General features: G+C 31.2%; 2 protein-coding genes across 4 annotated transcripts; both read right to left on the bottom strand.

Moving 5' to 3' along the window:
* Window positions 1–1,505: 1,505 nt before the first annotated feature.
* LOC111639582 (programmed cell death protein 7-like) lies at window positions 1,506–9,905 on the bottom strand. Of its 2 annotated transcripts, none has more exons than XM_023385467.1 (9): window positions 9,812–9,905; window positions 4,230–4,832; window positions 4,022–4,165; window positions 3,868–3,957; window positions 3,670–3,801; window positions 2,427–2,565; window positions 2,056–2,292; window positions 1,900–1,987; window positions 1,506–1,720 (listed from the first exon to the last, which is right to left on the bottom strand). In XM_023385467.1, exons 2-9 carry the CDS (start codon window positions 4,803–4,805, stop codon window positions 1,588–1,590), a joined length of 1,539 nt encoding a protein of 512 aa, XP_023241235.1. In that variant the 5' UTR covers window positions 4,806–4,832; window positions 9,812–9,905; the 3' UTR covers window positions 1,506–1,587. The 2 variants fall into 2 exon arrangements, with proteins under 2 accessions (XP_023241235.1, XP_023241234.1); XM_023385466.1 differs by lacking the exon at window positions 9,812–9,905 and adding an exon at window positions 6,207–6,304.
* Window positions 9,314–26,399, bottom strand: LOC111639584 (protein prenyltransferase alpha subunit repeat-containing protein 1-like). Of its 2 annotated transcripts, none has more exons than XM_023385471.1 (7): window positions 26,334–26,399; window positions 20,826–20,961; window positions 19,577–19,737; window positions 16,114–16,189; window positions 15,922–16,026; window positions 10,898–11,063; window positions 9,314–10,819 (listed from the first exon to the last, which is right to left on the bottom strand). In XM_023385471.1, exons 2-7 carry the CDS (start codon window positions 20,894–20,896, stop codon window positions 10,253–10,255), a joined length of 1,146 nt encoding a protein of 381 aa, XP_023241239.1. In that variant the 5' UTR covers window positions 20,897–20,961; window positions 26,334–26,399; the 3' UTR covers window positions 9,314–10,252. The 2 variants fall into 2 exon arrangements, with proteins under 2 accessions (XP_023241239.1, XP_023241240.1); XM_023385472.1 differs by lacking the exon at window positions 26,334–26,399 and adding an exon at window positions 22,823–23,152.
* Between the last annotated feature and the right edge of the window lie 54 nt (window positions 26,400–26,453).

Below are 26,453 nucleotides of genomic sequence, written 5' to 3'. Positions count from 1 at the left end.
TCAGAAAAATTCAGAACAAGCATCAATAACTCCAAAATACCACGTAGCAAAAAGGTACAGGTAACAAAGACAATTACCATACTTGACTTCAAATAATGCCTTCCAGGCATGCTGTCTAGGTGCCAAATCCGTATTGTTAACTATGGTTCCTTTAGTAATAATAGCTTTATATATTTTCAGTGTTTTCAAATATTTAAGACAAGTAGGAACCACGGTGTGGTGGAGAATGACTGTCAAAAAACACATCAATGTCCCTGTCAGAAACAAAGGCTGCGAATACAGTCATACATAATCATTTCTTAATGGTGTTTTGGAGTTATTGATACTAAATATATCCAGTTTTTATAGTGATTCTTGTGAACAATAAGAATTGGTCTGGACTGTTGATAAATTATTTAACACAATATTCAGTAAAATGTTTTAACCATATACAGTTATTACAAACATTTTTCCTTTTGTATACATGTTTAAGGCCATCAATGTATATGCACTCCACCAAAACGCAAGAGCACACATTGTCTGTATTCGTGCTTTAAGTGTAATTATAAATCAAATGTATTCAGGCGGAACAGGGTATATGACACTTAAATGAAACAATGTTTGAATTATTTTTTAAAAATATGTACAAACCTATTTCCTGTGCTACCCCTAAAGACATGATTATGCCACTATACTGTCTTCTCTGCATCCTACTTCCTCAGATTTAGGAGCATTAATTAGCAAATATTATAGTGTTTATATTTGAAATACATTTCTAAGTATATAATGCAGACTCCTTTAAGAAACGAACATTCAAAGGAGATTCTTAGAAATCATTCATTGTAATAATGTTCCTTTCTACACCAGATAGATGCTATTATAGCAATGTTAAGCTTCTGAAAGTTCTTTTATGTAAATTTTTCATATTATATTTCTATTTTATGAATTCTAATTTTATGAATTTTAATGTGAAAGCTGTACTTTTAAACGTTTTTGAAATATTAAATCATTTTATAGATGTACATAAATGTCAAAACTTTTGATTAATGTATTGACTACATTTCTGTTCAATGTCAATGCATTAATTTTAAATTATTAAATTTTGTGAGTTAAGTGTAAATTAACACTGTTTTCTTCTATTTGGAAGGATCTAAATTGTGTTTTAAGTGCAACTTCATTCCACATTTCAAAAATAAATGGATGTTATGGATGAATGAATGGAAAGATGATCATCATCCCTCCACCCATAATACATATGATCGATATTGTGGTGTATTATCGATGGATTTGTCAATAAAGATATAAAGTTGCTTGATATCATATATTCATCATTAATTTCAACGATGATAACCCCTTGATGGTAGTTTCCTATTTAAATTCTGAGAATAAAAAGTACTACAATTACATTTTCATTAATCTTTCTTCTCAAATAATTCAAATCCTAAGAACAAACAGAGCCAAACGGATTTTCTTATTGAGACTCATCTGTTATATGCAAGAATATAAAGAACATTTAAACTTTGGAGAATTTTTATTTACATTAAATTAAATTAATATTTACAAGAGTATGACAATTATTTTATTGCGTAACATTAAAACAAACGAAGATTACTCGCCACTTTCTGTCTGGAGGACCGAAGCCCAAACTTCGTTACTTGGACAATCCGGTGTGACCCAGTGGACGGGGATGTTGCTTCCATTCTTGTCGGACGACACCACCAGGTACATGTCCCACTGATGCCTGAGGGAAGAACAATAAAAATTTTTAAATACAGATAACGATTCATTGCTGACTTTAACAGTAAACTGTGCAAAACATACTCCAAATAGTACTTTTGGTATTTTACAAAGTTTGCAACCAACAGAAAATTTTTATACACAAATATAATGTAAATGTGTAATGTTGACATTACAACTTACCTTATTTGTAATAATGCATCTAAATTTGACTCCGCTTGAGTATAAAACTGATAAAAATACCACAAAGGGTGATTGGGATCTGTTATATCTAAACATAAAAGTTTATTTATATATCCATACTTACAAAAAAAAAAATTTAAGAAGTTTTTAACTTACTCGTTTCTCCAAATAAGCATTCTATAATCTCATTTTGCATCATATTTAATAACTTCTCTTGTCTCTCTTTACGATTCATTTCTTCCTGCTCCCGTTGACCCTCCTGTTCTGTTTCCAGCATCACTTTTAGAGCCTTTTCCTCTGCATTGTAGTCTGTCAGCTGTTTCTGGACAATTTCTCTTAATTTCGATATTTCATTCTTGAAACTTTCATCCAATTCCGAACGTATGTGAAAAGCTGTAAAGTAACAATAGATTTTTACTTATCACAGTATAACTGATATAATTACATTACTTATAAAACCTCCATCAATATTCTAAAGAAAACAAGTTTCATATTATAAAATTTATAACACTGTTATGAATGCCGACCTTTTTTCTCGGCATCGTCCTTTCTCGTCTGTCTTAGTTTCTCCAGTGCTTTAAGTTTCTCCTGTGTCCGTTTGGCTTCGTGAATCTTCTTCCTCACTTCGGACAATATGTTATCCGCATCTTTCTTCAATTCTTCTTCCTGTAACAGTAAATTTTATAAGTAAGGCATCTAAACAATCAAGCAAAACTGACAAATTAACAGATTTCTATTGTAACTATTAAATAAAATGCACAGTTTTATTTAATTCTTGGTTTCCCTTGAGAAGTGGTGTGTTTTATGTATTACAAATGGTAGTTTGAGCAAAAGGTAGTTTGAGACAAGTTAGAAAATTATAAAACTATTTAAAACAAAAAAATGGATGATTAAATGGAACTTTATAGAACTGAAATTTCATTGCCAGAACATATATAAAATTCTCATACAACCTGTGAAAACATATCTGTGGAGGCGAAAATGCATCAAACAAAAGTTTATAACGTCATTCCACATCTGCCGCCAGCTTTGTTTCCGCCCGCATACCATTCTGTGCCAGATGCTCATCCCAGGTGGTATGAATGAAGTATGTAACGCATTGTCTAGATTTCTACTGAACTGATTTGGAAAATCAAATTCAAATTTTTTTCTTTCATTGAATTGAACATGAATAACACACAAAAAATTAAATAATCTCAAAAGTCTCTCGATCGATCAAAATATATTTTCAATAGAAAACACAAGAAATTTTGCTTAGAATGCAAGTGCTCGGTGCACACACTATTTCTATGGAAAGAGTAGATACAAAATCTAGTCTTAGATATATACTTTAACAATTAGAATTTGCAATTCTGTTTGTTAAAGTATTAAAATATAATTTTATACATTTAAAAAAATTATTAATAATAATAAATTTGTTATACTTGTGTTAAACGGGTGTCATATAAAAGTAATAAGAATAAAAGAAAATTATATGTTTAAAATTAATTGAAAATTATGTATGTTTCTGGACAAGTTACAATGGCATGTTCTTAGTAAAGAGACTTCTATATTATATTGCTCAGATTTCAACACAGAAGTGTATTATCATGCTTACTGCTATTACTAGAAGGATCCAAATATAATTTCAGAAAATGTTTTTTTATTTTCGGAAATCTGCACTTATTATTTGCAACATGGAGAGAGACTAAGTAATAAAATTGTACTAGCATATTCTATTTTAAATCCTAAAGTGTTAAATTTAATATGTAATAAAACATCCGACCGCACCCTTTTCTCTTGTAGTACTTTCTCTCGTTCTCTTTCTATCCAGCAGTCGATCTGTCGATCCAGCTCGTCTCTTCTGTTATTTTCTTCCAGTTTCTCCCTTTTAATCGTCTCTCGCTGTTTTCTCTGTCTCTCCTGTATAAAAACAGAATTAAAATCTTTACCAATTAGTACGTACTTGACTATTTAACGTACACTTACACGTTTCTTTTTTATTTTCCTCATTTTGTGTGTCAGTCTTTCGATAATTTTTGGTTGAAACAAACTGTCACTAATCAGGTTTATTTTGTCCTAAAAATTACAATAATGTAAGATATGATTTAAATAAATGAGACAAAATTTAAACAATGCTTACCATAATACCATATGCCACTTTTAATTCAGATTTCCACACTTCATCTTCCATGTTTGAGGATTTTGCTTTCAAGTTATCTCTTATCTTTGACAGTCTTGCTATTAACGCAAATATTTTGTGTAGTAGATTCTGTACTTCGGGAATCTGAAAATGCTCTGATTTAATTACGAATCTCAAGCAGAAGACTGATTAAATTTCAATTACTTACAATTATTTCGACTTCTTTACTCGGATGGAGTTTTTGTTTTCCTTTAACCAACAGAAACTGTCCTATCCATTCTTTATCCAGCTCTTCTTGGGTTTTACCGAGCTGACAATTGGCATTCACACCCACATTCAGAGCATTATAATAATTTCCATATGGCTGATAACTCGTCGGCTGAGGATAATTTGCCGTATTCACATAATTAGGAGGGGGCACGTATTGCTGCATGGAAGGCACGGCAGCTTGAGAGAACGCGGGAGGGTACCGAGGAGGAGGGACGTCGACGGACGGAAAAGAAGGCGGATACGGACCGTTCCGAGGAGGAGGAGGAGGAGGAGGAGGAGGCATCTGATTAAACGGAGGAAAAGACTGATTATACAAACAAGACTGAGTGGTCTGATACGGCGTCAAAGGCGGAGGATAAGAGAGATTCTTCTGCATGTCAAACTGCGGAGTTGGTACATTTGCCGGGTAATTCTGATTCGTACCGACATTTGAGTTCTGATACTGTAAGCCAAACGGAGGATAAGTATTACTCTTCGGAAAATTTGCCTGATTTTGCATTTGTTGCGAATCCATGTTCAATTTTTTGAAATATCTCTTTCTCTGTAAAAATAAAAATATTTTAAATATAAAATTTACCATAAATTAAACTTTGAACTATTTTAAAACAAATTAAGTATCTATTAGTGTGTATGTAAAATAATTCAGATAAACTGGACATGCAGCTCATAAAGACAAAGAACAAGATATTAACCAAATACAAGTATACTAAGGTAGGATAACTCCCTACAATGACGTGATAGAATAAAAAGGAAACATTGACTTATCTGGCAAATATGAAAACAATTGGATTAAGCCTGAAGAGTATCTGTCATAGCAGCCAAGGACCTCTGCTACTTAAGTACAGTTGACCATCTACATTTGACCATCTACGCCACTTGACCCTACTGAAACAAATACTAGGAAACATTCCGATAGATAAATCTTTAGAGGGATTGGAGAAAGAAAATAATATGCCTCACAAATTTTACTACTCGAGTTGTCCGGCCTTGCTTGGGAAAAACCCCAGAAGGGGAATGCAGCCGCACCACACCATCCCCAAATTTGCCGTCGACAGCGTACAGTTCGACGGCGAGTACTTCTATCTGTTCACAAGTACCGTGTATGAATAGCGTTCACATTATATTTTAAACTGCATTCACGCTTATGCAAACTTAATGAGACCAGATCCAGAAATACAATCTGAAATTCTTTATTACTTGTGTTTGTATTAATAATACGTTTCATTCTATATTTAATATTTTATTTATGCTCTATATTTGCACATATGATAGAATTATTTTTTGATTTTGAAGTAAGAATTAAAATGTATTCAACATAGAAATGTGATCACAACGATTTAGACCCAAACAAAAAGAACATCAATATCTGCATTTGTATGATATCTAAACAGGCATCTCTTTAGATATATTTATTTATTAACAATATATAATTAATGTTAAAGAAAAAATGGAAGTTTGTGAGCCCACGTAGTACTTCAGCAGTATGCAGTCTACTCTTTAAATCTGATGATTAAGATGCTTTAAATCTAAAAAAACAATAACTGGAGCAGTTCAGTTTCCCTATCCTAAATCATCAAAAAAAAATTCATATTATTGTCCGTTAGAGGGCGAGGTGTAGTTCTTTTCGCTAGCTGTTTTCCTTCGATAAGCATGTTTCCGTTAACGTTTTCTTCCAGTTATTTTTATATTCTTTTACTCGAGTATGATTACTCATGCTTTAGTACATGAACGTGGAAATTATTAATCGTAGCACGCGTTGTAAAAGACCGTTATATATGCAAAAATATCGAGATTGCACGTAACGCCTATTAACGTGTCGATGCAGTCTTGTTATACACTTTAAAAACGTGTATACGATGTAATTTGATAATTAATCACTAATTTTAATTAAAATAAGCGAATTTTGCAACATTACCTTTTCTTTCGTCAGTTTATAACACAATAAAAAAGATCACTTCACCTAACTACAAACAAATAGGGAGCGGCCATCTTTTGTGCATTCGCCCTCTGTCGGTAGAATCCGATTATTAAAATAATTTTTTTTTTTTTAATTTCGCTTTCTTTATATAATACATTTACATACGAAACGCTCGGTTTAACAGAGGATTCTAACTTACGGAGATCCAAAATGAAATATAAATTGCATAAATATTCATCGCTTCGTATTTTTCGCCATCCAAAATGCGTTAAAATTCTCGTTTGTATACGAATTTCGCGAGAATCTGGATTTGTTTCGGCTGGATGGAGCATTTCAATATGGCGACCGAAATTTCTTCGACTGTCGCGGTCGCCATTTTACCATTTCAAACGTAAAGAAATCGCGCATTTAATAATTGCAAGCCCATAACTAAAGCTCCAAAATCGTAAATTGCAGAATTTATATTTATAACTGCAAAGGTTATTTTCAAAGCAATGGCAATTGCCGAAAAATTCGGTAATCGCAAAACCCCATAAACCAATATAACTATCTTTATAACTATATGGTTTTCTATACGAAACCTGTTTAAAAACATAACTATCGAAATGCATAATTTTTCTTGAACTCTTTCCTGGGTGTTCTTCGCCCACTCAGATTTGATTCTGGGTACCTCTAGTGACGGTTTGATGTATCGGCTATCAAATGCACAATTATGAGATGTTATGTTTCGTGAGGATAAGAATGAGGAACATACCTCGTGCCATTGAGTTTCGGTATTAACTCTTTCTGTCTTGGATTCGCAATGTCCCGAATAGCGAGATACATGATACGATGTATCCCGGGCAACCCGCTCCCAAAAACTTAATGAAGAATTGAACCCAGACCCTGTACTGCCATCCGAACCGAATCCAGACATAGATGTCCCATAGTGGCGAGCCACCGTTTTAACTTGACCGTAGGTGAGCGAGTCCTACAAAAATTTTGGGTGGCACGAGATGGATGGGAACAATATTCCAACTACAATATAAAAATATACAGGTACGTGGCACAGTCCAGTTCGCAATGCTCGGTGATAGAATAATTTGCCGTTGGCCACACGAAAGGTAATTTGATAACAGATAATTCTATTTTAATTTCATTCCTGTGGCTGGAGGGTGGCACAATTTGTGCTCAAAACATTATATTTTACTAATTACAATAAATACATTGAAATATTTCTAGATTTCTTGACTTTTTATATATAATCAATGAAAGCATTATATGCTTAGGTATGAGGCAGATGACACACAGAAACAAGTACAGTAGTTGAACACGTTACATCTGTTTTATAGTATCTCCTGGAAGAAGAATGTAGTTGACGTGACAAATCTCAAATGCATACTGCTCTGCTGCTGTAAGTTATGGCTGACAGATTGAGGGTATTAAGAAGGCCTTTTAATCTAGCTTGTCTTGGATTCGGCCAGACCTGGGACTCCAGTTCTCCGGAGTGATAGGCAGACATCTTAACAGCCTGGCTTTTTGGCTGTTGCATAAAGTCTTCTATTTATCAAAGAAAACTTATAGTTTAATGAGAGTAACAATACAAAAAAGTAAACATTATGCCCTCTATAAGTATACTTATCCAAGCATATTAAATTACTAAAGTGTGGCATACAAATGTTAAATCATAAATGTGCAAGTGGATTATTATTATTATTATTATGTTGGGTTTAGTGAGTTATACTCAGTTGACACAGGTGGCTGTGTACTATGCTGGACCAGATTCAAGGCATAGTAACTAAAACAAAACAAAAATTAAATAAGTATGTCAGTGTGGGTGTCTGTATTCAGGAATTTCCTAACAATATGACATATATTCAATATAGTGGCCTTCTGTAGTGTGACGTATGTCTTTCTACTCAATTGTAATGTTACTTGCTTATTATTATTATTATTATTTAATTTAACACAAGTGAAGTGAACTGATGGAATAAGGCAACTCAACACCTCCTGGGGATGTCTCAGCAGTTACTTTTTGACAAGTAAAATGAAGTATTAAGACTTTTCAGCTCCTATTTAGGTGTTAAGATATGTGAAGAAAGCCAAAAAATACTCACAACCAACTATCGGAGTTTGGCAATTTTATCCACTCGACCACTGGACGAAGCAAATGTGCAAGTGTAAAAAATATATTGTAAAATCCTGCACTTATTCGACAATATTTAGTTTCTGATGCACCAGCAGTTCTGAATAAAAGCAACTTAGAGAAAACATTTCAAATATCAAATTAAATAAACTTTTATCTCAAATTCAACTGTTTTTAATATAAGTAAACTTTGCAAGGGATTACAAGTACAAAATATCTAAATATCTCTTACTTTATGCATCTATATATACAGAATTTATGTACATTTGGTGAACAAACAAACAGTATAATTCAACAAACCATTAAAATCACAAGAATAAAACTAATACTTTTTCTCTTTATATATAGAATTTTAACCTAATAAATCACACAAAACAAAATTATGTACATAATACATCACAATCCGATCTTTCTTTGGGTTTTGATTGACCCTTAAAACTATTGCTAATCGAAAGAAACTCTAAATAAATTATATCTAGTTAATGTGCATAGGGATTAATTGCTCTGGAAGTTTCAGAGTAAGATTCGGAAAGCTCGTATTCTAACGTTCCGGGATTCCAATGTATAATAAATGTTGACGGAATTGTTTGAGATGCTTGACATGATGTGGTCCTTGTTAAAACCTAATGTTCTCAATAATATTTCTAAACTAGTGTCTCTAAATACGAGTACGCCACCAATTTTCCGGCAGTTCTTTTCATTCGAATTTGAAGATGCCTAGAATTTCCGACACAGTCGGACTCGTTTGACAATGGGTACCATCATGTTCATTTGGACTGTCTACAATACAAGTGGGAAATTTGACTATTGGATTTTTGGTACATTTTAATTACATTTAAATCTAACTTTGGTTTCTAAAGTGGAGGAGATGACACATGTAAACATTGGTATGCATTTAATGTACACTTTACTTAAGTTTCTAGCCTGTAGAAGGTATATGATTAGTAGTCCTGGATGTATCATTGCATTATTATTATACAAGTCTGGTTGTTTACGGAACCAGGATGCCGGGAAATTGGCGGTCACCCGTTATTGTAACTTCAATGATTCCAACTTTAATGAAACAACTATTATTGACAAGTTGTAATTGTACACTATGCATATTACTTCTGTTCTTTACAATAAAATCTACAGATCTAGAAGTATCTTAAGAGATTATATTCAAAGTTTTAATATGAAAAATACAACAAAAAATACTATATATATATATATAATTATATATATAACATTTATATATAATACTTTTCTATTAAAATCAGCTTTTATAAAAAGCACATATATGTATGTAAGCAGCCACCAATGGAAACGGATGCCTTATAACAACTCGTCATAAGTATTGTTTGAAATGTACGAAACACTCAGACCAGAAATTATTTTATGAAATACAAACGTATTGAATTTACAGTTAAATGCTTGTGAAGTAATTAAAAAATGGTAGATAAAAGGCAAAAAAAATGAAGAAAAGTAAGTAACTTACCTATGGACAATTCGAATTCTTAGCTAATTATTATTGCTATTTTATAGAGTCGAATTAACAGTGTCTTGATTCTATAATATCTTTTATTGTATTTTTTCACTGGTTCTTTTAAGAATTTCTCTATTAAATTCTCATTAATTTTTAATTTACTAATCTTGGATTTTTAGTCTACGAGAGAAAAAAATGTTATATGTATATATACAAAACAGTTTATATTTATACTGTTTTAAAAATTAATTATTATTAATATTATTTTAATACATGTTTTATTTAAAAAATGGCTTTTTTGAATCATTTATCGTAACTTTATAACACTAGAAAATATCACATAGGGTCTTAACTTCAAATTTAATTTGTGTAAAATGTTCTCAATTAATTATCACCTGAGTAAAAAGAAGTCTTAATGAGCAATGTTTGTCTCATCCCGTTAAAACGTAAGCATTAAGAGAGAGGAAATGATGATGACAGGACTTTACGCAGCCATTCTAGATGCCTCGTCGCCAAGTGGTGCTGCCAATCCTTTTGATTTATCAACAGTAAGCATTTCTTAACAAAACTATCCTCTTCTTCCATATAGAATTTGCATTCTGTCTGAAATTCTAGTTTAGTTTTTTTCACCCTGCCGCCATCCACGCAGACAACACACTTGGGCGTTACGGAATTCGGCACAGAACGAGAATGGCGGCACAGGGCGTGGATGACAAAACGACGGTGGCACCACAATGCCTCGTGTCCGGGATACGAAATTATCAGGTCGGAATTTAGAACCAGTTCCTGTCGTAACAGCAGCCATGTCTCATTCGTGACTATCAAACCATCTTTGTCGCTTCCTTTATCCTGTATGTTTTCGATAGTAGATTCTTGAGATTTGGATAGAGAAGGGCTCTGGTGATTGCCAGTTTCTTTTAAACAAGTGGTTATGAGGAACTGTCGATAATGAAATCCGCTGTGGTCGGAAATGTGATTACATACCCACGATTCTGTGTTTTTTAATTCTTCAATGGCTATCTGAAATTGCAAAATTTTAAAATTTAAATTTTAGAAGGAAAAGAAAAATCAAATGACTAAAAGTAATTGTATATTTACATTTTTTTTATCTACTATTAATTCTTGAATAACCCAAATTCTATGACTCCATGCATAATAATTATTAGGATAACGTTCGGCAGCTCTTGAACAGACTTCAAATTCGTATTTAATCGTTTTAATTGATAAAAATTGCTTTTCTCTTAGCCTTTGGAGCAGTAATTTCCTAAAATTAATAATGATTTGAAAATTATCATCATTATTTTAATTACTTTTGATTAACATGCATAAAATGCATACACATGCACACTCACACGCCACTACATGCTGCAGCACATATGGATGCCATGAAATACACGCATGTTTCTAAAATTACAAGTGCAATAACTCTAATAAAGAAGTAGGGGTACCACAAGAAAACTACCAAATCCAGATACCACTATTAGAAAAAGGTTGAAAAACAATGATATAAATCGCCCTCTCTCTATATACTTAGTCAATTTACAGTGTTGATGCTTATTTTTAATGCATAATGTGTTATTTCCAGTGATATACTGTGGATTTCTAGTCCTACATAAAATAAATTTCAGGGATCTCAACTAAGTCATATTTCACAACTGAGCCAAACATACCATGGAAGGCATACATAATATCTATTATCAATAACAATGATTCTACAACTGTTTATCTGTATTATTACTTTTCTGACTGCAATGTTATTTGGTCTTAATATGAGAACCAACAATACACGTGATTTGTATAGCCAGGAGGCATAAGGTATGGCAGGAAATTGACCAAAACTCGTCGAGCTCCAGGTAAATGTCTTATTTGTTGGTGTGATAATGCATCATTGATTATTTTGGGCACCTTTTGTAACGAACCCATAATGCTCTTTGATCCATTTAGGTAAGAAACTATACATGGAACCAATATAGTAAAAACTATCTATCTGCTCGACCAGTTTAATCATATATATTCCTAGCTTATCCTCATCAATTTGGTCTTTATCCATTATTAAGGTTTGCATCAACATAGGTAATCTCTTAACACCTATATATATGAATGAATCCTGTATATCTTAAGATAGAAGCAAGCAATTTGACTTTGACCATATAATATTCTAAATGCTGCTTCATTTTACTTCTATTAGTCTTAGGGAGGGAGTTAAAGCGTGCTTTAAAGATGACTTCTACAATAACTCTATTAAAGCCATAACTGAATACAGATAGTACAAATTCTTTCTGACTCTCTGACTCTTTGTTTGTATGTGCCATGAGTATAATAATGGCTTGCTTTACCAATTATATTTACTGCAGTGTATGCAAAATAATGTCATAGAATCTCTAATGTATAGGAATCACTTGATATAGACTTGAAAAACACTTTGATCAATGTTAAAGATTGAAATGTTTAAATAATTCACCATAAAGCTATTCAGTAGTTCTAAATATCAGTTGACTTATTAGAACAGATAAATGTAATTATCATTATGCCAAATAATTAGCACATCATCAACATATCTGCATGTTAGTTTGATGCAGTCTCTGTGTTTCTTTTTTACAACTGGTACCTCGACCCATTTAACTAAGATCTCAGCTATATCGTTAGGAGCATGTGAACCAATAGGAATCCTAAAACTTTGAATATAAAAGTCTTTGTCCCATCTAATATATAAACTGAACAATACTTCTGGTTTGTATAGGAAGTTTGTTTATTTTAATCAAAAACTTCATTAAGAAACTTCAGACTATGAGGCATTAAATAAAATTAAAAGAAATGTTTTAATCTTGCAAGTGCTTTCAATGTAAATACGTATGTACGTTGCCTTCAGGCAATTCAAAATCGAATAGAGAATTCGAACAGAACATTTAAATTTAAACTTTAACGATTTTTAGCCGTTTTTGGGATATAGCTATTACAAATAAGATTTAAATTTTAGAATTGAATATTTAAAAATTGGTGCGCATGTGTTTAAGCAAATAAAGACCGATTGGAATGGCTATTAATTATTTTGTAAATGAGAAAAATTGGCGCGCGTGCTCCTTAACATGTATGACATAAAAGCCAATTGGAATGGCTATTAAGCACAAGTAAATTTTAGATTTTGAATTAAAAACATTTTGTAAATGCGTATAAAATTTTGGCACGCATGCGTCTTAACATACAGCATAGAAGCCGATCAGAACAGAGCCATAAGTGCAAGTTTACATTAAAATTTTAAATATAAAATCGTGACATAATTTAAAATATGTAAAACATGCGTAACATATAAAAATAATACACACATAAAGAGGCTGACACGTATGTGCCTTGATTCATATAGGAGCTGCAAGAAAAGAGTGTAGAACTATTGTTGATTTTTTCAACGCCTGTATAAATTAATCCAGACATCAGGGGAGTTGCACAGGGAGAGCAGTTTTGTGAAGATGGCCTCCCAAATATATATCAAGCTCCCTTCATCACAGCATTTGAGTATTGCTACTCAATTCCAAAACGCTATGTGGTGTTGTTGTATCACCAATTTGGAAAGTTCCGTGTCGCAATTGCCAAGTGCCACCGAACATTGGTGTTCAGATATGCGAGCAGCCAGCATTCTGGTAGTCAATCCTATATAATTGGTGCATAGTCCTGATATTGGATTTTGCAGGGGAACAAAGTATACACCAAATTTTTCCAGGGTGGAAATGGCATCTCTATCATTACACAATTTATACAGGCGTTTAAAAAATTAACAATAGTTCTACACCCTTTTCCCGCACCTCCTATATGAATCAAGGCACATACGTGTCAGCCTCTTTATGTGTGTATTATTTTTATATGTTATGCATGTTTTATATATTTTAAATTATGTCACGATTTTATATTTAAAATTTTAATGTAAACTTGCACTTATGGCTCTGTTCTGATCGGCTTCTATGCTGTATGTTAAGACGCATGCGTGCCAAAATTTTATATGCATTTACAAAATGTTTTTAATTCAAAATCTAAAATTTACTTGTGCTTAATAGCCATTCCAATTGGCTTTTATGTCATACATGTTAAGGAGCACGCGTGCCAATTTTTTGCGTTTACAAAATAATTAATAGCCATTCCAATTGGTCTTTATTTGTTTAAACGCATGCGCACCAATTTTTAAATATTTAATTCTAAAATTTAAATCTTATTTGTAATAGCTATATCCCAAAAATGGCTAAAAATTGTTAAAGTTTAAATTTAAATGTTCTGTTCGAATTCTCTATTCAATTTTGAATTGCCTGAAGACGACGTACATATTTACGTTGAAAGCGCTTTGCAAGATTAAAATATTTCTTTTAATTTTATTTAACGCCTCATAGTCTGAAGTTTCTTAATGAAGTTTTTGATTAAGTTAACTGTTGGCGTGACATCTGAGCCGAGTATTTAATACACCTAACAAGTTTGTTTATACTTAATCGAGGCCACCTGCCCCTAAGCTTTCCATATGTGGTCTTGTCTTTCATCTATCTCCATTCTCCAGATTAAGGAAGGACAGACAGGAAGAGAACAGTGGGAATTTATAGTGTACAGTTTTTTCAAATTGCAGCCCAGTAATCTATTATGGACTTAAAGAAACCAAAATCTATATTACTGCTACCAATAATTAAATTCAACCAAATGATTGCCTTAATCAATTGGACTATAAATCCACTATTGGTTAGCAATTTATAGATGACACCTAACATCTACCTCTAGTGCCAAATAATTTAGTGTCTAATTATTAATAATAGCGGATTTATAACCCAATTGATTAAGGTGTTCATTTGGTTAAATATCTATGTATCATGCTTCAGGATGTTTAGTATATAAATAATTAAAGTTCCTAATAAAGAACAAGCCTCTAGTTTGATTGATGGGAATAGACTATCATAATCACATGCTGTAAAAATATCTTTGATAGAGGGTGAAAAAACAGAATAATCAGTTTTGAATCTACAGAAGTTAAATACTTACACAGGATATACTCTAAATTGACTGTGCATGCAAATGTTTTCTCTATTGAAAGAGTCCGAACTTCCAACGAGGACGAGTCGGGAATACGATTAAATTGGTCGAGTACATAGATATTTTTACTATATCAGTTACACATGTAGGTTCTTATCTATCATAAAAGGATGAAAAAACATTACGCATTAGTTACAAAAAGGGCCCTGCCAACATTTGCCTCACTAACCCTTTGGACTTTGGCATACTCTGTATGTGTCTTTTCGAATACTGCCATTTTAATTAAAGAAACACAACTGCTCTCTCTCGATTTAGGTTATTTTAACAATTATATATTCTCATTTTCTCTAAACATACTAAACTCATTAACTCTCATGATGCCCTAGAGCTACATGTAGCATAGAGTAGATAGATGGTTTGGATATCTCCACTTGTTATAGGATGATCTTAGATGGGTTTACTTAAGCATGTATGCCACTGTTATATAACATAAAAACTTTTAACAAAATATTTTTACACATTTTTTGAGTTTTTAAAAATTTTTATTAAAAAATTTTAAATCAAGTAAACAAAGTGTTGATTATATTTTACAATATAAAGAAATTATCTGATGAAAATTCCTTCACTTTGCTATAATTTCCTAATTATTCCTATTTCATAATTATTCTGAGGTCCCAATTTTAATTTAACCTTTACAGTAAGATAATTATAAGAATTGAAGAAAGACTGACAAAGACATACTGGAACCTGAACATTGCTTCCAGTAATAAGCATTTCTAACTCTCTCTCTCTCTCTCTCTCTCTCTGCAAATCACTCAAAACTGTATTGTATAATGTGTACAGTGTATGTGGGGGGAGTGCAAGTCCTCTCCTAAATGATCAATAAAATCTTTGCTTCACTAATGATCAGTCGTCGAGCATAGACACTGTCTATGTCACAACACAAAATCTTTCAAGAAAGGAATGACATTACTTTACGTGAGGTTTGTGAAACTGCTGCTGCTTGGGCCGAGGCAATATCACAAACCAAATGTGACAAGTAAAATCTCATTGCTTTAATAAATAGGAGCTTAAATATTTATCATTCAGTATTAATTTATTTTTCACCAAACATAACTGTTTACCTATGAGAAAACACGTCCAGACACTTTGGTTTTCGGCTCAGTACCAATTCAGAAAACTTTAATTCTTCTTCTATATTCTGAACTCCGCTAAATACAAGATCTTTCCTGATTCAAACAGAAAACAAAACAACAATGTAAAATTTAATGTGTAAAAATTTGGACAATTTTTATTGATTACATTAAAGTACTAACCGAATATTCCACGCCGTCTGTACGTCGGGATTGATCAAAAGTATAGCTCGCGTCCAACTCAATATAACTGCTGTATCTGAAAATATTCATTATGCTAATCGGTTGCTGTTAATGGATATATTTTATCATAATTTTTTAAATTAATCTTAATTGCTATTGAGTATGGCAAAATTGTTATATTAAAATACATATACATTCAATTAATTCAACATGTAGATTTGTATATTTTCAGATAAATAATTTAATCTGGCCTTGCTTCACAATATTGTGCAAGTACTTTCGGATAATTTATCTAGACTAGTACCGTGTTGAGTAATACTTTATATTATTACTTTTATCATTTAAATTTCCTAGAATATTTTCCGTAAATAATATACCAAAATTCATTTTTAAATCCATTAATAGTGTTTAACAATTTAGCCTTAATTTCCTGGCTAAAAGTCTTAATTGTAATTGGTTTAGTTAACTGTATACCATTGTATGTTTAGAGGCCATTTTTGCACAACATTTGCCAAGTTAAATTGGTTTTAATTGGCTGCAGTCTAATTTAAATTATAAATTATCCAACTGCATCTAGAAATTTAATTATATAAAATAATAGGTTAAGCAAAGTTGCCATCACTTAGTTAATATGACGGTTTCTGCTATTTTAATTTGAATTTTGCTTTATTATTTACGTGAAAAGAAACATACATGTACTGATAATAGGTACAAGTAACATGAAAGATAATGTAGTTGTATAGATAAAATGTTGAAATCAATTGAAGATTAGTTACACAATAAAATAAAAGTATTGAAGATTATCTCCTTTAGTAAATTCCAATTTAATCATTAATTTTGAAAAAACTCATTTATTTAATTAAAGATGTTTAGAATGGACAGTCTTTTTATATGGTGGGCCATACATTGCTTTCATTTTGCTTAAATTAAAGCAAAATTTCATAATTTATTAAAAAGTAAAGTAACTTCTTATTGAATGGTTTGAATATTTGTTAAATTAATAACAAATGGCCAACAAGAATTAATTTGGCAGGATCTCCAGTATCTTTTTTTAAATGAATGGGTGGTTAAATGTTACATATTTTAGTATAATTTGTTTATTGACAAAACAAACCTTTTACTAAAGTGTATTGTGATTATTTCATAATAATCTTTCAAACAATGCATTATAGATAATTACTTTATGTTGTATTGATAATAAGAAAAACTATACTTTATCTAAGATAATATTTGATTAATTACAATTATTAATATTTATGTTGATAGCTTTTTTTCCTTTTGTCTAAAATGTTTATAAATTTATTTCAGTTTGATATTTGTTTTGATTTTATAAGAGATATCAAACAATTACTTTCTGTTTTTAAATAAGTTATCGATTTTAATGAGAACTCAGAAAAATTAATCAAAAGTTTTGGGCATATAAATTCACTCTGTGTCAATAAATCTGCTTTCAGATTATTTAAAATGATAATTTTACTTGAGTAACTTTTTTATGAAGTGGATAGTAATGTTTTAAATTAAACATCACTACTTTAATAATAATCTACACATGATAAATGATTATAAATACTCAAATTTATTGTGTAAACTGCATTAAAATTTTATATGCAATTATATGATTTTATTTCTATTATTATTCATTTAAGAACTGTTATAAATGTTTAAAAGGAATTAAAATACTTTATATTCCATGCATTATCAGGCAAACAGATTTATTTGTATGAAAATCATTCTATAGCAAGCAATATATTACCAAAAATTATGGTACAACAGATGTAATTTTTATAAACTTTTAATCATAAATTTGGAATGCGGAATCCAACTTTTGTTTCATTTATTATAATTTTATTTTGTTTATCTAGGTTTATTTCATAGTTAAGTATGAAAGGACTACTTTGCATTATTAACTGCAACATATCTTAGTTATCATAAACTAGATAATGCCTTTAACCAAGTGACCGTCACACAGTTGGTAGACTCTATGCAACCAGCTCATTTCATCAGGTGAAAACCTGCAGAAATGCCAACAGCAAAAACACATTTAAAACTTTCACAGCATCAATCTACTGTTTCTTAGCCAGCATTTTCTGATTTCACTGAGAAACAAGTTGAGTGGAGAGAGGAAAAAATAAAACTTGTATTTGTTGTATGCAGGATTTCATTTTATAAGGATTGTCTTTTTAAATTTATACTTAAAATCTTACAATATGTTGCATTAAAATTGATAGAAATAACTGGTTAAAAATTATTAAAATCAAATATGGTCTTTTAATCATAAACATTTTGTATACATTAAAATCAAAACAATATGACTTTGTTAATATAGTCATAATAACTAGTTTATAATTACCTCATATTTTAAGTTTAAGAAATACATCCTTTGTCAGAAAAGTTCCAGGACAAAGCTAAAAAAAAAAATAGAATATTGCTATTACCAAGTAATGATCCTAGTTCCTGTCAGAATAGTTCCCTCAGCTATGTATACACAATTGCCAATGTTTCTGGAGGTCTTGGAAGCAAGCAGAGAAAGCTTCAAGTGTGATGCTTCTTAGCTCATATGTCACAGTCCATTGGATGTCTGCAATATTTTGACGAAACATCCCTTTCAGTCAGTTGCTTTTTCAATCATGAAAACAAAAAGAAAATCACACTTTTCTGACAAAGGATTGCAACTGAAAGGGACATTTCATCAAGCAACTGAAAAAGATGTTTCATCAAGATATCGCAGACATCCAACGAACTGTGACAAATGAGCTAAGAAGCATCACACTTGAAGCTTTCTCTGCTTGCTTCCAAGACCTCCAGAAACATTGGCAATTGTGTATACATAGCTGAGGGAATTACTCTGACAGGAGCTAGGATCATTAATTGGTAATAGCAATATTCTATTTTTTACGATCGTTGTCCTGGAACTTTTCTGACAAAGGGTGTATTACATATTAGAAATGTCTTTAGACACCTGAAACAGTCTGAAAAAAGTGTAATTTGACAGATTTTCCAGCATAGCTTTATCATTTACCTATTGTAGAACGAGGACAAGAAGGTGTCCATTGTTAGCAGTGCCCAAAAGTCACATGGACACAAGACTCCATAGCCAAAACTTTATTCATGAATGAGACTTAACAATATTTTGTGTAGTAAATTTGATGCAACCTAAATAGGTTTTTTAATATTATTTCTAGTAAATGTGTGGATATAATTTGATTTTTATGTTTAGGAACTGTCTGTTTTAGATTTTATGTAAAACTCAACCTATTCAATTAATTAAATGCATTTTTATTCATTTCTCAAAATATGTATATTATAAGGAAGTGAAAATACTACACTGGCCTTCGCTTGAGTTTTAACTGCCAATCTTGTATCATTGTCTTAAAAATCTTACTTAACAAGAAAGTTTTAACTTTAAAAATAAATTTATATTAATTGTTATTAGTTTTATGTACATAAATGATATTTAAATTACCTAATTTCTGTTGACTATGTTTCCATTGCATCATTTGAGAATATGCATAGAGGTATACATGCTTGACGCACCATCCTTCCAATGCTACTTTTTGGTTTATGTGAATAACTGGACATTTGTTTTGTACTACATCACTGATGGGAAGAATGTCAAATTCATCACTGAAATAAAAAATATTTAAAAATTAATAAATACTCTTGCATAATGTTAACGTTTATAAATAATTTATTTTCATAAAATCTAAAATTTAACTAATCTTCATTGACTTCTTAACTTTGCAAACTAATAAAATAAACTGGTTTTGGACATTTTAACACATTTAAAAAAATAATTTATGTTATTTACCAATAACATAAATGTTAATGTAACATCTGGCTCAAAATTAAGTACAGTTGATTTTCAATTTAATGTCACTTTGCCTCCAAAATAGGCATTAAATCAAGCATGGCACTAAACTGAAATACTTCAAGCAATAAGAATTATATAAAGTGCTAAAGTCTATACACAAATTTGCATGACTCTGTAATAATGCCTTTTCAATATAAAATTATACATTTAATAATTCATAGACACTACAGAGATCTCTATTTACTATTTATAGGTTCTCTATTTACTATTTATAGGAAAAATTATATATTTATATTCAAATGTACTTATTGCTGCTTTATGAGAGTGGTGTTGTACTAGTGTTATATCAATTTAATTAATATGTTATCAACTGTTTCCACTCATAAATAGTTTTTATTGTAGGTATGATTAATTGCAAATTATAGTGTCTTTGGTGTTTATATATGCAATTCATTCCAATGTATGATGATTCTTAAGCTTTCATGCAATATCCATGGTTATCAAAAAATCTTTCTAATATAACAGCATGTTCACATTTCATCGTGAGCATTTGTTTTTGCTGTGTCTTGCATCATTGCCATCCTTGTTTTCTATCAGTTATCGACTTCCCATCTCCACTAACAAGAACAAAAATTTAAATATTTTTATTTGAGTTTTTCTGGACCCTTTCTATGGTATGGAGATGAAAAGTATTTCAAATTTTTGTTTGCACATTACTTTTTTTACACACGAAAACAAAGTATCATTAATTTCTCATGTCTGGCCATTCAACTTGTGATATTAAATCTGCAAGAACTTAGAATTTAATAAGTGACAGCTCACTTAATGACCATTTTCCAGGAACAAGTCGAGTCATAAAAATGGATCTACTGTAAAAAATTCATAAGAATAGATTACTTACATTGCAGGAACTTTCTTAAAAACTACATTAATGTCTGACAGAATTCTTTCGGCTAAAGAATTTACTTCCATTGTAGAAACTACGGGCAGGTAAAGACATTTCTAAATAACAAATTGTTTCTAAGTAAGAGAAATATCTGAAACAAAAAAAAAAATTAATTAAATTAATATTTTAATAATAATTATATAAATATATTGTTTGATGTATCATTCAATTAAGATGATATAATCCAAAATTCTAATTTAAAGTCAACATGTCAATTTAGTGCTTCTGAAACTGGCAGTAAATCGATTGTGACACTAAACCGAAGTACCTCAAACAATAACAATTATGGAAGGATATGGCCTACAAACATCACACGATAATAACAATGTCCTCGGCAAGACAAAATCATCCAACTGTGCATTAAGTAATTTACAATACAAAATGGTTCTCTTCAGTAATTTACAATACAAAATGGTTCTCTTCAGAATGGTTCTACCCCATGCCCATCGTAGGTTTGGCCAAGCCTGCAATGAGTTGGCTCGATGATTGGGGACAGAGTCAACTTATTGCTCGTTCAGATTCAATCCTAGATCCTCCAGAGCAACAGGCTGATGTTTTAACTACCTTCGTCAATCGATGCAACTCCATCAATGTGAAATGTGTGATTTAAATTAAATTATATCAAATTGTCAAATATAAAATAGTTTGATCAAATGATGCATCCTCTTCTTTAAAATTCAGGTCATCGTAATGCTCTGTCAATCAAACTAATTTGGCCATATGATGACTGCTCGGTTAATATGACTGCTCATTTGGGTCAATTTTCTAAAAAAACAGTCTCTCTAATTTACTCAAAATACACAACAACCTACAAATAACCAATAACCGGCGTGAAATTCTTCAAAAAATCGGCGAACATTTTCGATGCCCCTCCTGGGCTCTTCTTCAGGCTTATTTTTATATCTTCCGTTATCTCTCTAATTTATCAATTGAGAGTTATGTTTTCTATTTTTGATGATTTAGAACACAATTATATAGAAAAATCTATAGTAATTTATACGCATTTCAAATCACATCAAGATTAAACAGGTAACAACACATTCCTGTAATTCAATCATTGAAATTCGAATATAAAAATCATAGCAAAAAGGTCACTTTAATAATGTATAAATAAACCTGTTTAGCAAATGCTTCCTATTTAAAAAAACTGTCCATCGATCGTAAATAGAAAATTAAATTTAACAAGATGTTTAATAGGATTATTTAAATGGAATTTATTTTGCAGTTAAATTAACTTAAAGAAAACACAGACACTTCTGATTCTGCAACAGAAATCTTTGTTAAATAAAACACCGACATCGATATGGATTCCTAACACAAATTTTAGCGTAGCGTATCAAATTTCACCTTCAGAAAAACTTAAGATTACTACAAAAATTCACAAACAATGTTTAAAATTGATGCTATACTTAGTTATCTTGATACTAAGAATCAACTTGCTCTGTTACTTCAATTAAATGATATGTTTTTTTCTTTAATAGAAATGCTACTCAACCATTAATTCACACTACTCGATTCAACATATGTCGTAATGGTTTCCATCTGACATGAAGAGTATAGAGTGACACGCAATGCTTAATTGCATCTGAACGAGTAAAACGTTTGCATATTTATCCATTTCAATCAATTCAATTATTTATTGTTATTTGTAAGTGCACATTACTAAAACCATGCTTATATTGAGTTCTTCAAACACAAACCCAAACAAATTGCTGTGCAGATTAATACACAATGTGTTAAATATAAAGAAATGTTTCTAAAAATTATTTATTCTCTGTAATTAATAACCTCTTGCACAAGGAGTACAGTATATTCATTAATTGACATATCTGGGGTCAATAATCGAGGACAAGAACTTCGGAGATCGATGTTGTACTAATCTAATTATTGTGATTAATACTGGTTAAACTTTCATATGTATATAGACTTATATAGAAAACATATATATTTACCGCTTTGTACGAATGTTCTTTTCTTGCAGTTGCCAAAGTATTTTATAATGCAAAGTTTAGCTTGTTCATTTATCAATTCAATAGTGCAAATCAATAAGCAGAGAAACTAAATAAAATGAATAGTTGCTTTTTGTAATACTAAAAATTACGATATTGATACTGGTTCCAAGTAAATGCATGTTGCATAACATTGACAAAGAGTGCTTGCCGCCAGCTGTCTCGTGACATTGGAAAATTTGGGTCACACACATATAAGTTACTATTTTTTAGCAGCTGTTACTATTACTAAATTATCAAATGTTTTCATCCTAAAAAATATATATATATATATTTAAATAATTTTAACTGAACAAAATTGTCCCTACTAAACTTATTTATTTCTCGACTAGCAATTTCTAATTGTTTTTTTGAGTCAGAATAGTAAAGCCGAATTCAATTAATTCAATTTTTTGAATATCTCTGTCAATAAAAATAATTTTTTAAATTTCAAATTTGGGTTTGTACCACTTAACGACATTCAACTTAATGATAAACTGTATATATGATGAAGGTTCCATACTATAATGTGAGCTGAAAGATCTGTAGCTGCCTGTACTTTTTCTTTGTTTATGTATGTTTCAATACATAAATACGAATCATTGTGTTACAACACAACTAAACAGTCTGAAGTGAGTTTATACCAAAGGGCACATGTAGAACTTACAATCACTACATTGGGCTTAAGAGAGTGCAACCCTGAATAACCTCTTCCCCAGACACCAATTGGGGTGAGATTGTTCAATCCCACTGTTTCCAAGATAACCTCATATTACCCTCTGGCATTTTGTGAAGGATCGCATTTGTCATAAAGCCACTTTCTACTGCAGAGCTTATGTTGTGACTTTCAACATTTTTGGCATCCTTGGAAACCAAAATATTGAAAGTCTTTCAAGAAATAAAAATGCCACATACCCATGTCCATTGATGTGGACATCTTTACTAAAAATACAGGGAGACTCAAAACCATTTGACAGACACAGATTTTGTAACATCGTGTAATTTAATGCATAAGAATTTCAACATGATTGCTTTAAAATAAAATAATGTACTGTACAGTACAAAGCTATGGCCCATCCTGTTTATAAGGATGGGTCATACATTAACACATGGAGCTCATCCAGCCATGGTCTTGCCTTATAGGGCCTAATCTTGCTCATTTTATTCTACATCTCTAACTGTGTAATGCCTTTAAAAAAACCAAGTCGGGCCTCAAAAGTATTTAAAATGTAAATGTACAGCTTATTAAAATATATTTTAATTCATTTGTTTTTGAATTTATTCCTTTCTAATTCATCAATGCTTACGAAATTTTATATACATTCAACTTACAGTAATTTCATTTATATGAGCAACTGAATGTCCTGCACTTTCTAATTCTGCATATTAGTTTTGCCAGACTGTTATGTAGTAAAGTTGTTACCATACCATCTACTTAATCACAAACAATTGGTAAACTAATTACAGTCTCAAGTTTTGAACTGTCTGGTTTGGTTTCAGATTAACTTTTGTAATGGTATGTGTAATTTATGCACAACAGTAGTAAAATTTTTATATTTTGTACATTAGAGGAATGACAGATTAAATCTTTCAGTACATTACCTCCCTAAACCTTCTACACAAAGATTAGTATAAATGCACACAGTAAAATCGTTACACACTCACAAACCGATAAATGCAGATAGCTACACCTACAAACACAATGTATAGTTATGGTAAAGTGACCGCACTAAGAGACAAGACCGATCGAGGGATCTCTAGCAATAAAAGTCGGGAGCTAGTGCTCCCGTCTTAAAAAGGATGCACGAAGTGGAAAGATATTGATTACAAAGTCGAAGAGTTTGACCAAATTATTAAGAAAGGATGCCCCACACCACACATGCAAATAGAAAGCGTGAAATGTTAACACACTCGTCTAGCACCGATGGTAAAATGTGCATTTCTAGTGTGTTTGTTCACATGTTTCCACTCACTTCTCATGTGTTTTTTTACCGTACACAAATGTCTCATTTTCCTACGTCTTGTGCTGCAATATTATTGTCTTATTCAAAACTCTCGATGCACAAAGACTTTACTAAGTACACTGTATATATTTATACTCTTAATAGATTCACATTCTAGATTACTTTAATGGAGTGTGTCTCAAAAAATGCATACATACTTTGATTTTTAATAACTTCTATCTTCGTTTCTTTAATTTTAATTTAATAATTTCATAATTTACATTTTAATTTTATATTATAATATACATTTGTGTACAATATAATATACAGTATATGAATTAAAATATCATCATAGAAAAAATATATCCCTATCATTCTGTATAACTTTTTGCAACAATTTACCACCACGTTAACCAATGAGTGATCTGCATACGAAGTTTACAAAGGAATCTGCGACATCAATATAAGGCCCGTGGAATAAGATTTTGCTTTCTCCTGCAGATTTTTCACTAGTATTAAATAACATAATAAACAACCTTTCGTAGACAACGGCTCACAACATATCAGATATTCAGATAACATCTCATAACAGGCACATTGCTCGGCAAGGTGGCTTTAACACAGTCGGACAACAAACCCGTTTCAGACAAAACGCACTACATTGTCAGTTTGCTTATCCGGTTGCGGTAAAGTTACATTAAGGCTGCTTTACACTCACATAATTCAATTAATGTCACAGATACTTAGACAAAGCTTCATAATGCCCGAACACACAATGTCTCACAATGCCTCCTATACTCGGATACAATACCTCGCACATTCAAATATTGCCTCGCGGCACCCTGCAAATTCAAATAATATCTCACAGAGCCCTACAAATTCAAATAATAGCTCGCAATTCCCAGCGCATTCAAATAACACCTCAAATACTCAAATAACAAACTAAACAATTATCAAAATTTATTCAAAAACAATGAAACTTTTACCTCTTCAACGCTACGTAATAAACTTATACGTGTTTTTAATACGACGACGCTCCCGTTTTTCCAAAATTAACAGAACCGCAAAAGCCGAGGTTACGTAACGCACGGAGTCGAAGGTAAAAAAAGAAGAATAAAAAAAGGCAGATGCCATCATCAGCACAACTAAACTTAGCCTGAAAGAAAGTTATTGTGTGCAGGTTGAATGCAGGAAGTGAATCATAAACAGCATTGTGCACTCATTTAGCACATAATTATTTCAATTAATCATTATTTTTCTCCATTTTTGTGTATTTTACGTGTCAGATACTTCACAAATTGCCATTTTTTATACAAAACCCAGCAAATATTCTATAAAAAATGGCTTAATATTGTCCCAGCCTGAACTTGATCCAAGTATCAAATTACAGCTGATATGAAATATTTTGAAGTAAATAAGCCGTAAATTAACGTGTTTTGTGTTTATTTCGATAGAAATTTATTCGTTTTTTAATTAAGGATTGTTTATTTTGTATATAATTAAGATTAGGCCTATTTATAAATAAAACTTACCAAACAGTTCCCATGACGACGTCTAAACAAGTTGCGATCGTGGTGCCGAATTGCCAGATAAAAAATAAACAATATTTTTAATAAATTGCTCTTTAAATTTTACATAAATATCATTTCGTT

The sequence above is a fragment of the Centruroides sculpturatus genome, unplaced genomic scaffold, assembly GCF_000671375.1.
Source record: "Centruroides sculpturatus isolate CEXI.00-Female unplaced genomic scaffold, Cexi_2.0 scaffold889, whole genome shotgun sequence".
NCBI classification, from domain to species: Eukaryota; Metazoa; Arthropoda; class Arachnida; order Scorpiones; family Buthidae; genus Centruroides; species Centruroides sculpturatus.
This window is presented reverse-complemented; position numbering and strand designations above follow the sequence as displayed.

Excerpts from the sequence above, each read along its gene's own strand:
- LOC111639582 (XM_023385467.1), bottom strand. The coding sequence starts at position 4,805 with ATGGATTCGCAACAAATGCAAAATCAGGCAAATTTTCCGAAGAGTAAT. Across the intron at positions 3,958-4,021 it reads AAGTGGCATATGGTATTATG|GACAAAATAAACCTGATTAG; the intron begins GTAAGCATTGTT and ends TGTAATTTTTAG. Across the intron at positions 1,721-1,899 it reads GATGCATTATTACAAATAAG|GCATCAGTGGGACATGTACC; the intron begins GTAAGTTGTAAT and ends TTCTTCCCTCAG.
- LOC111639584 (XM_023385471.1), bottom strand. The coding sequence starts at position 20,896 with ATGGAAGTAAATTCTTTAGCCGAAAGAATTCTGTCAGACATTAATGTA. Across the intron at positions 16,027-16,113 it reads CAGACGGCGTGGAATATTCG|GAAAGATCTTGTATTTAGCG; the intron begins GTTAGTACTTTA and ends TGTTTGAATCAG. Across the intron at positions 11,064-15,921 it reads CTGGACGTGTTTTCTCATAG|GAAATTACTGCTCCAAAGGC; the intron begins GTAAACAGTTAT and ends TATTAATTTTAG.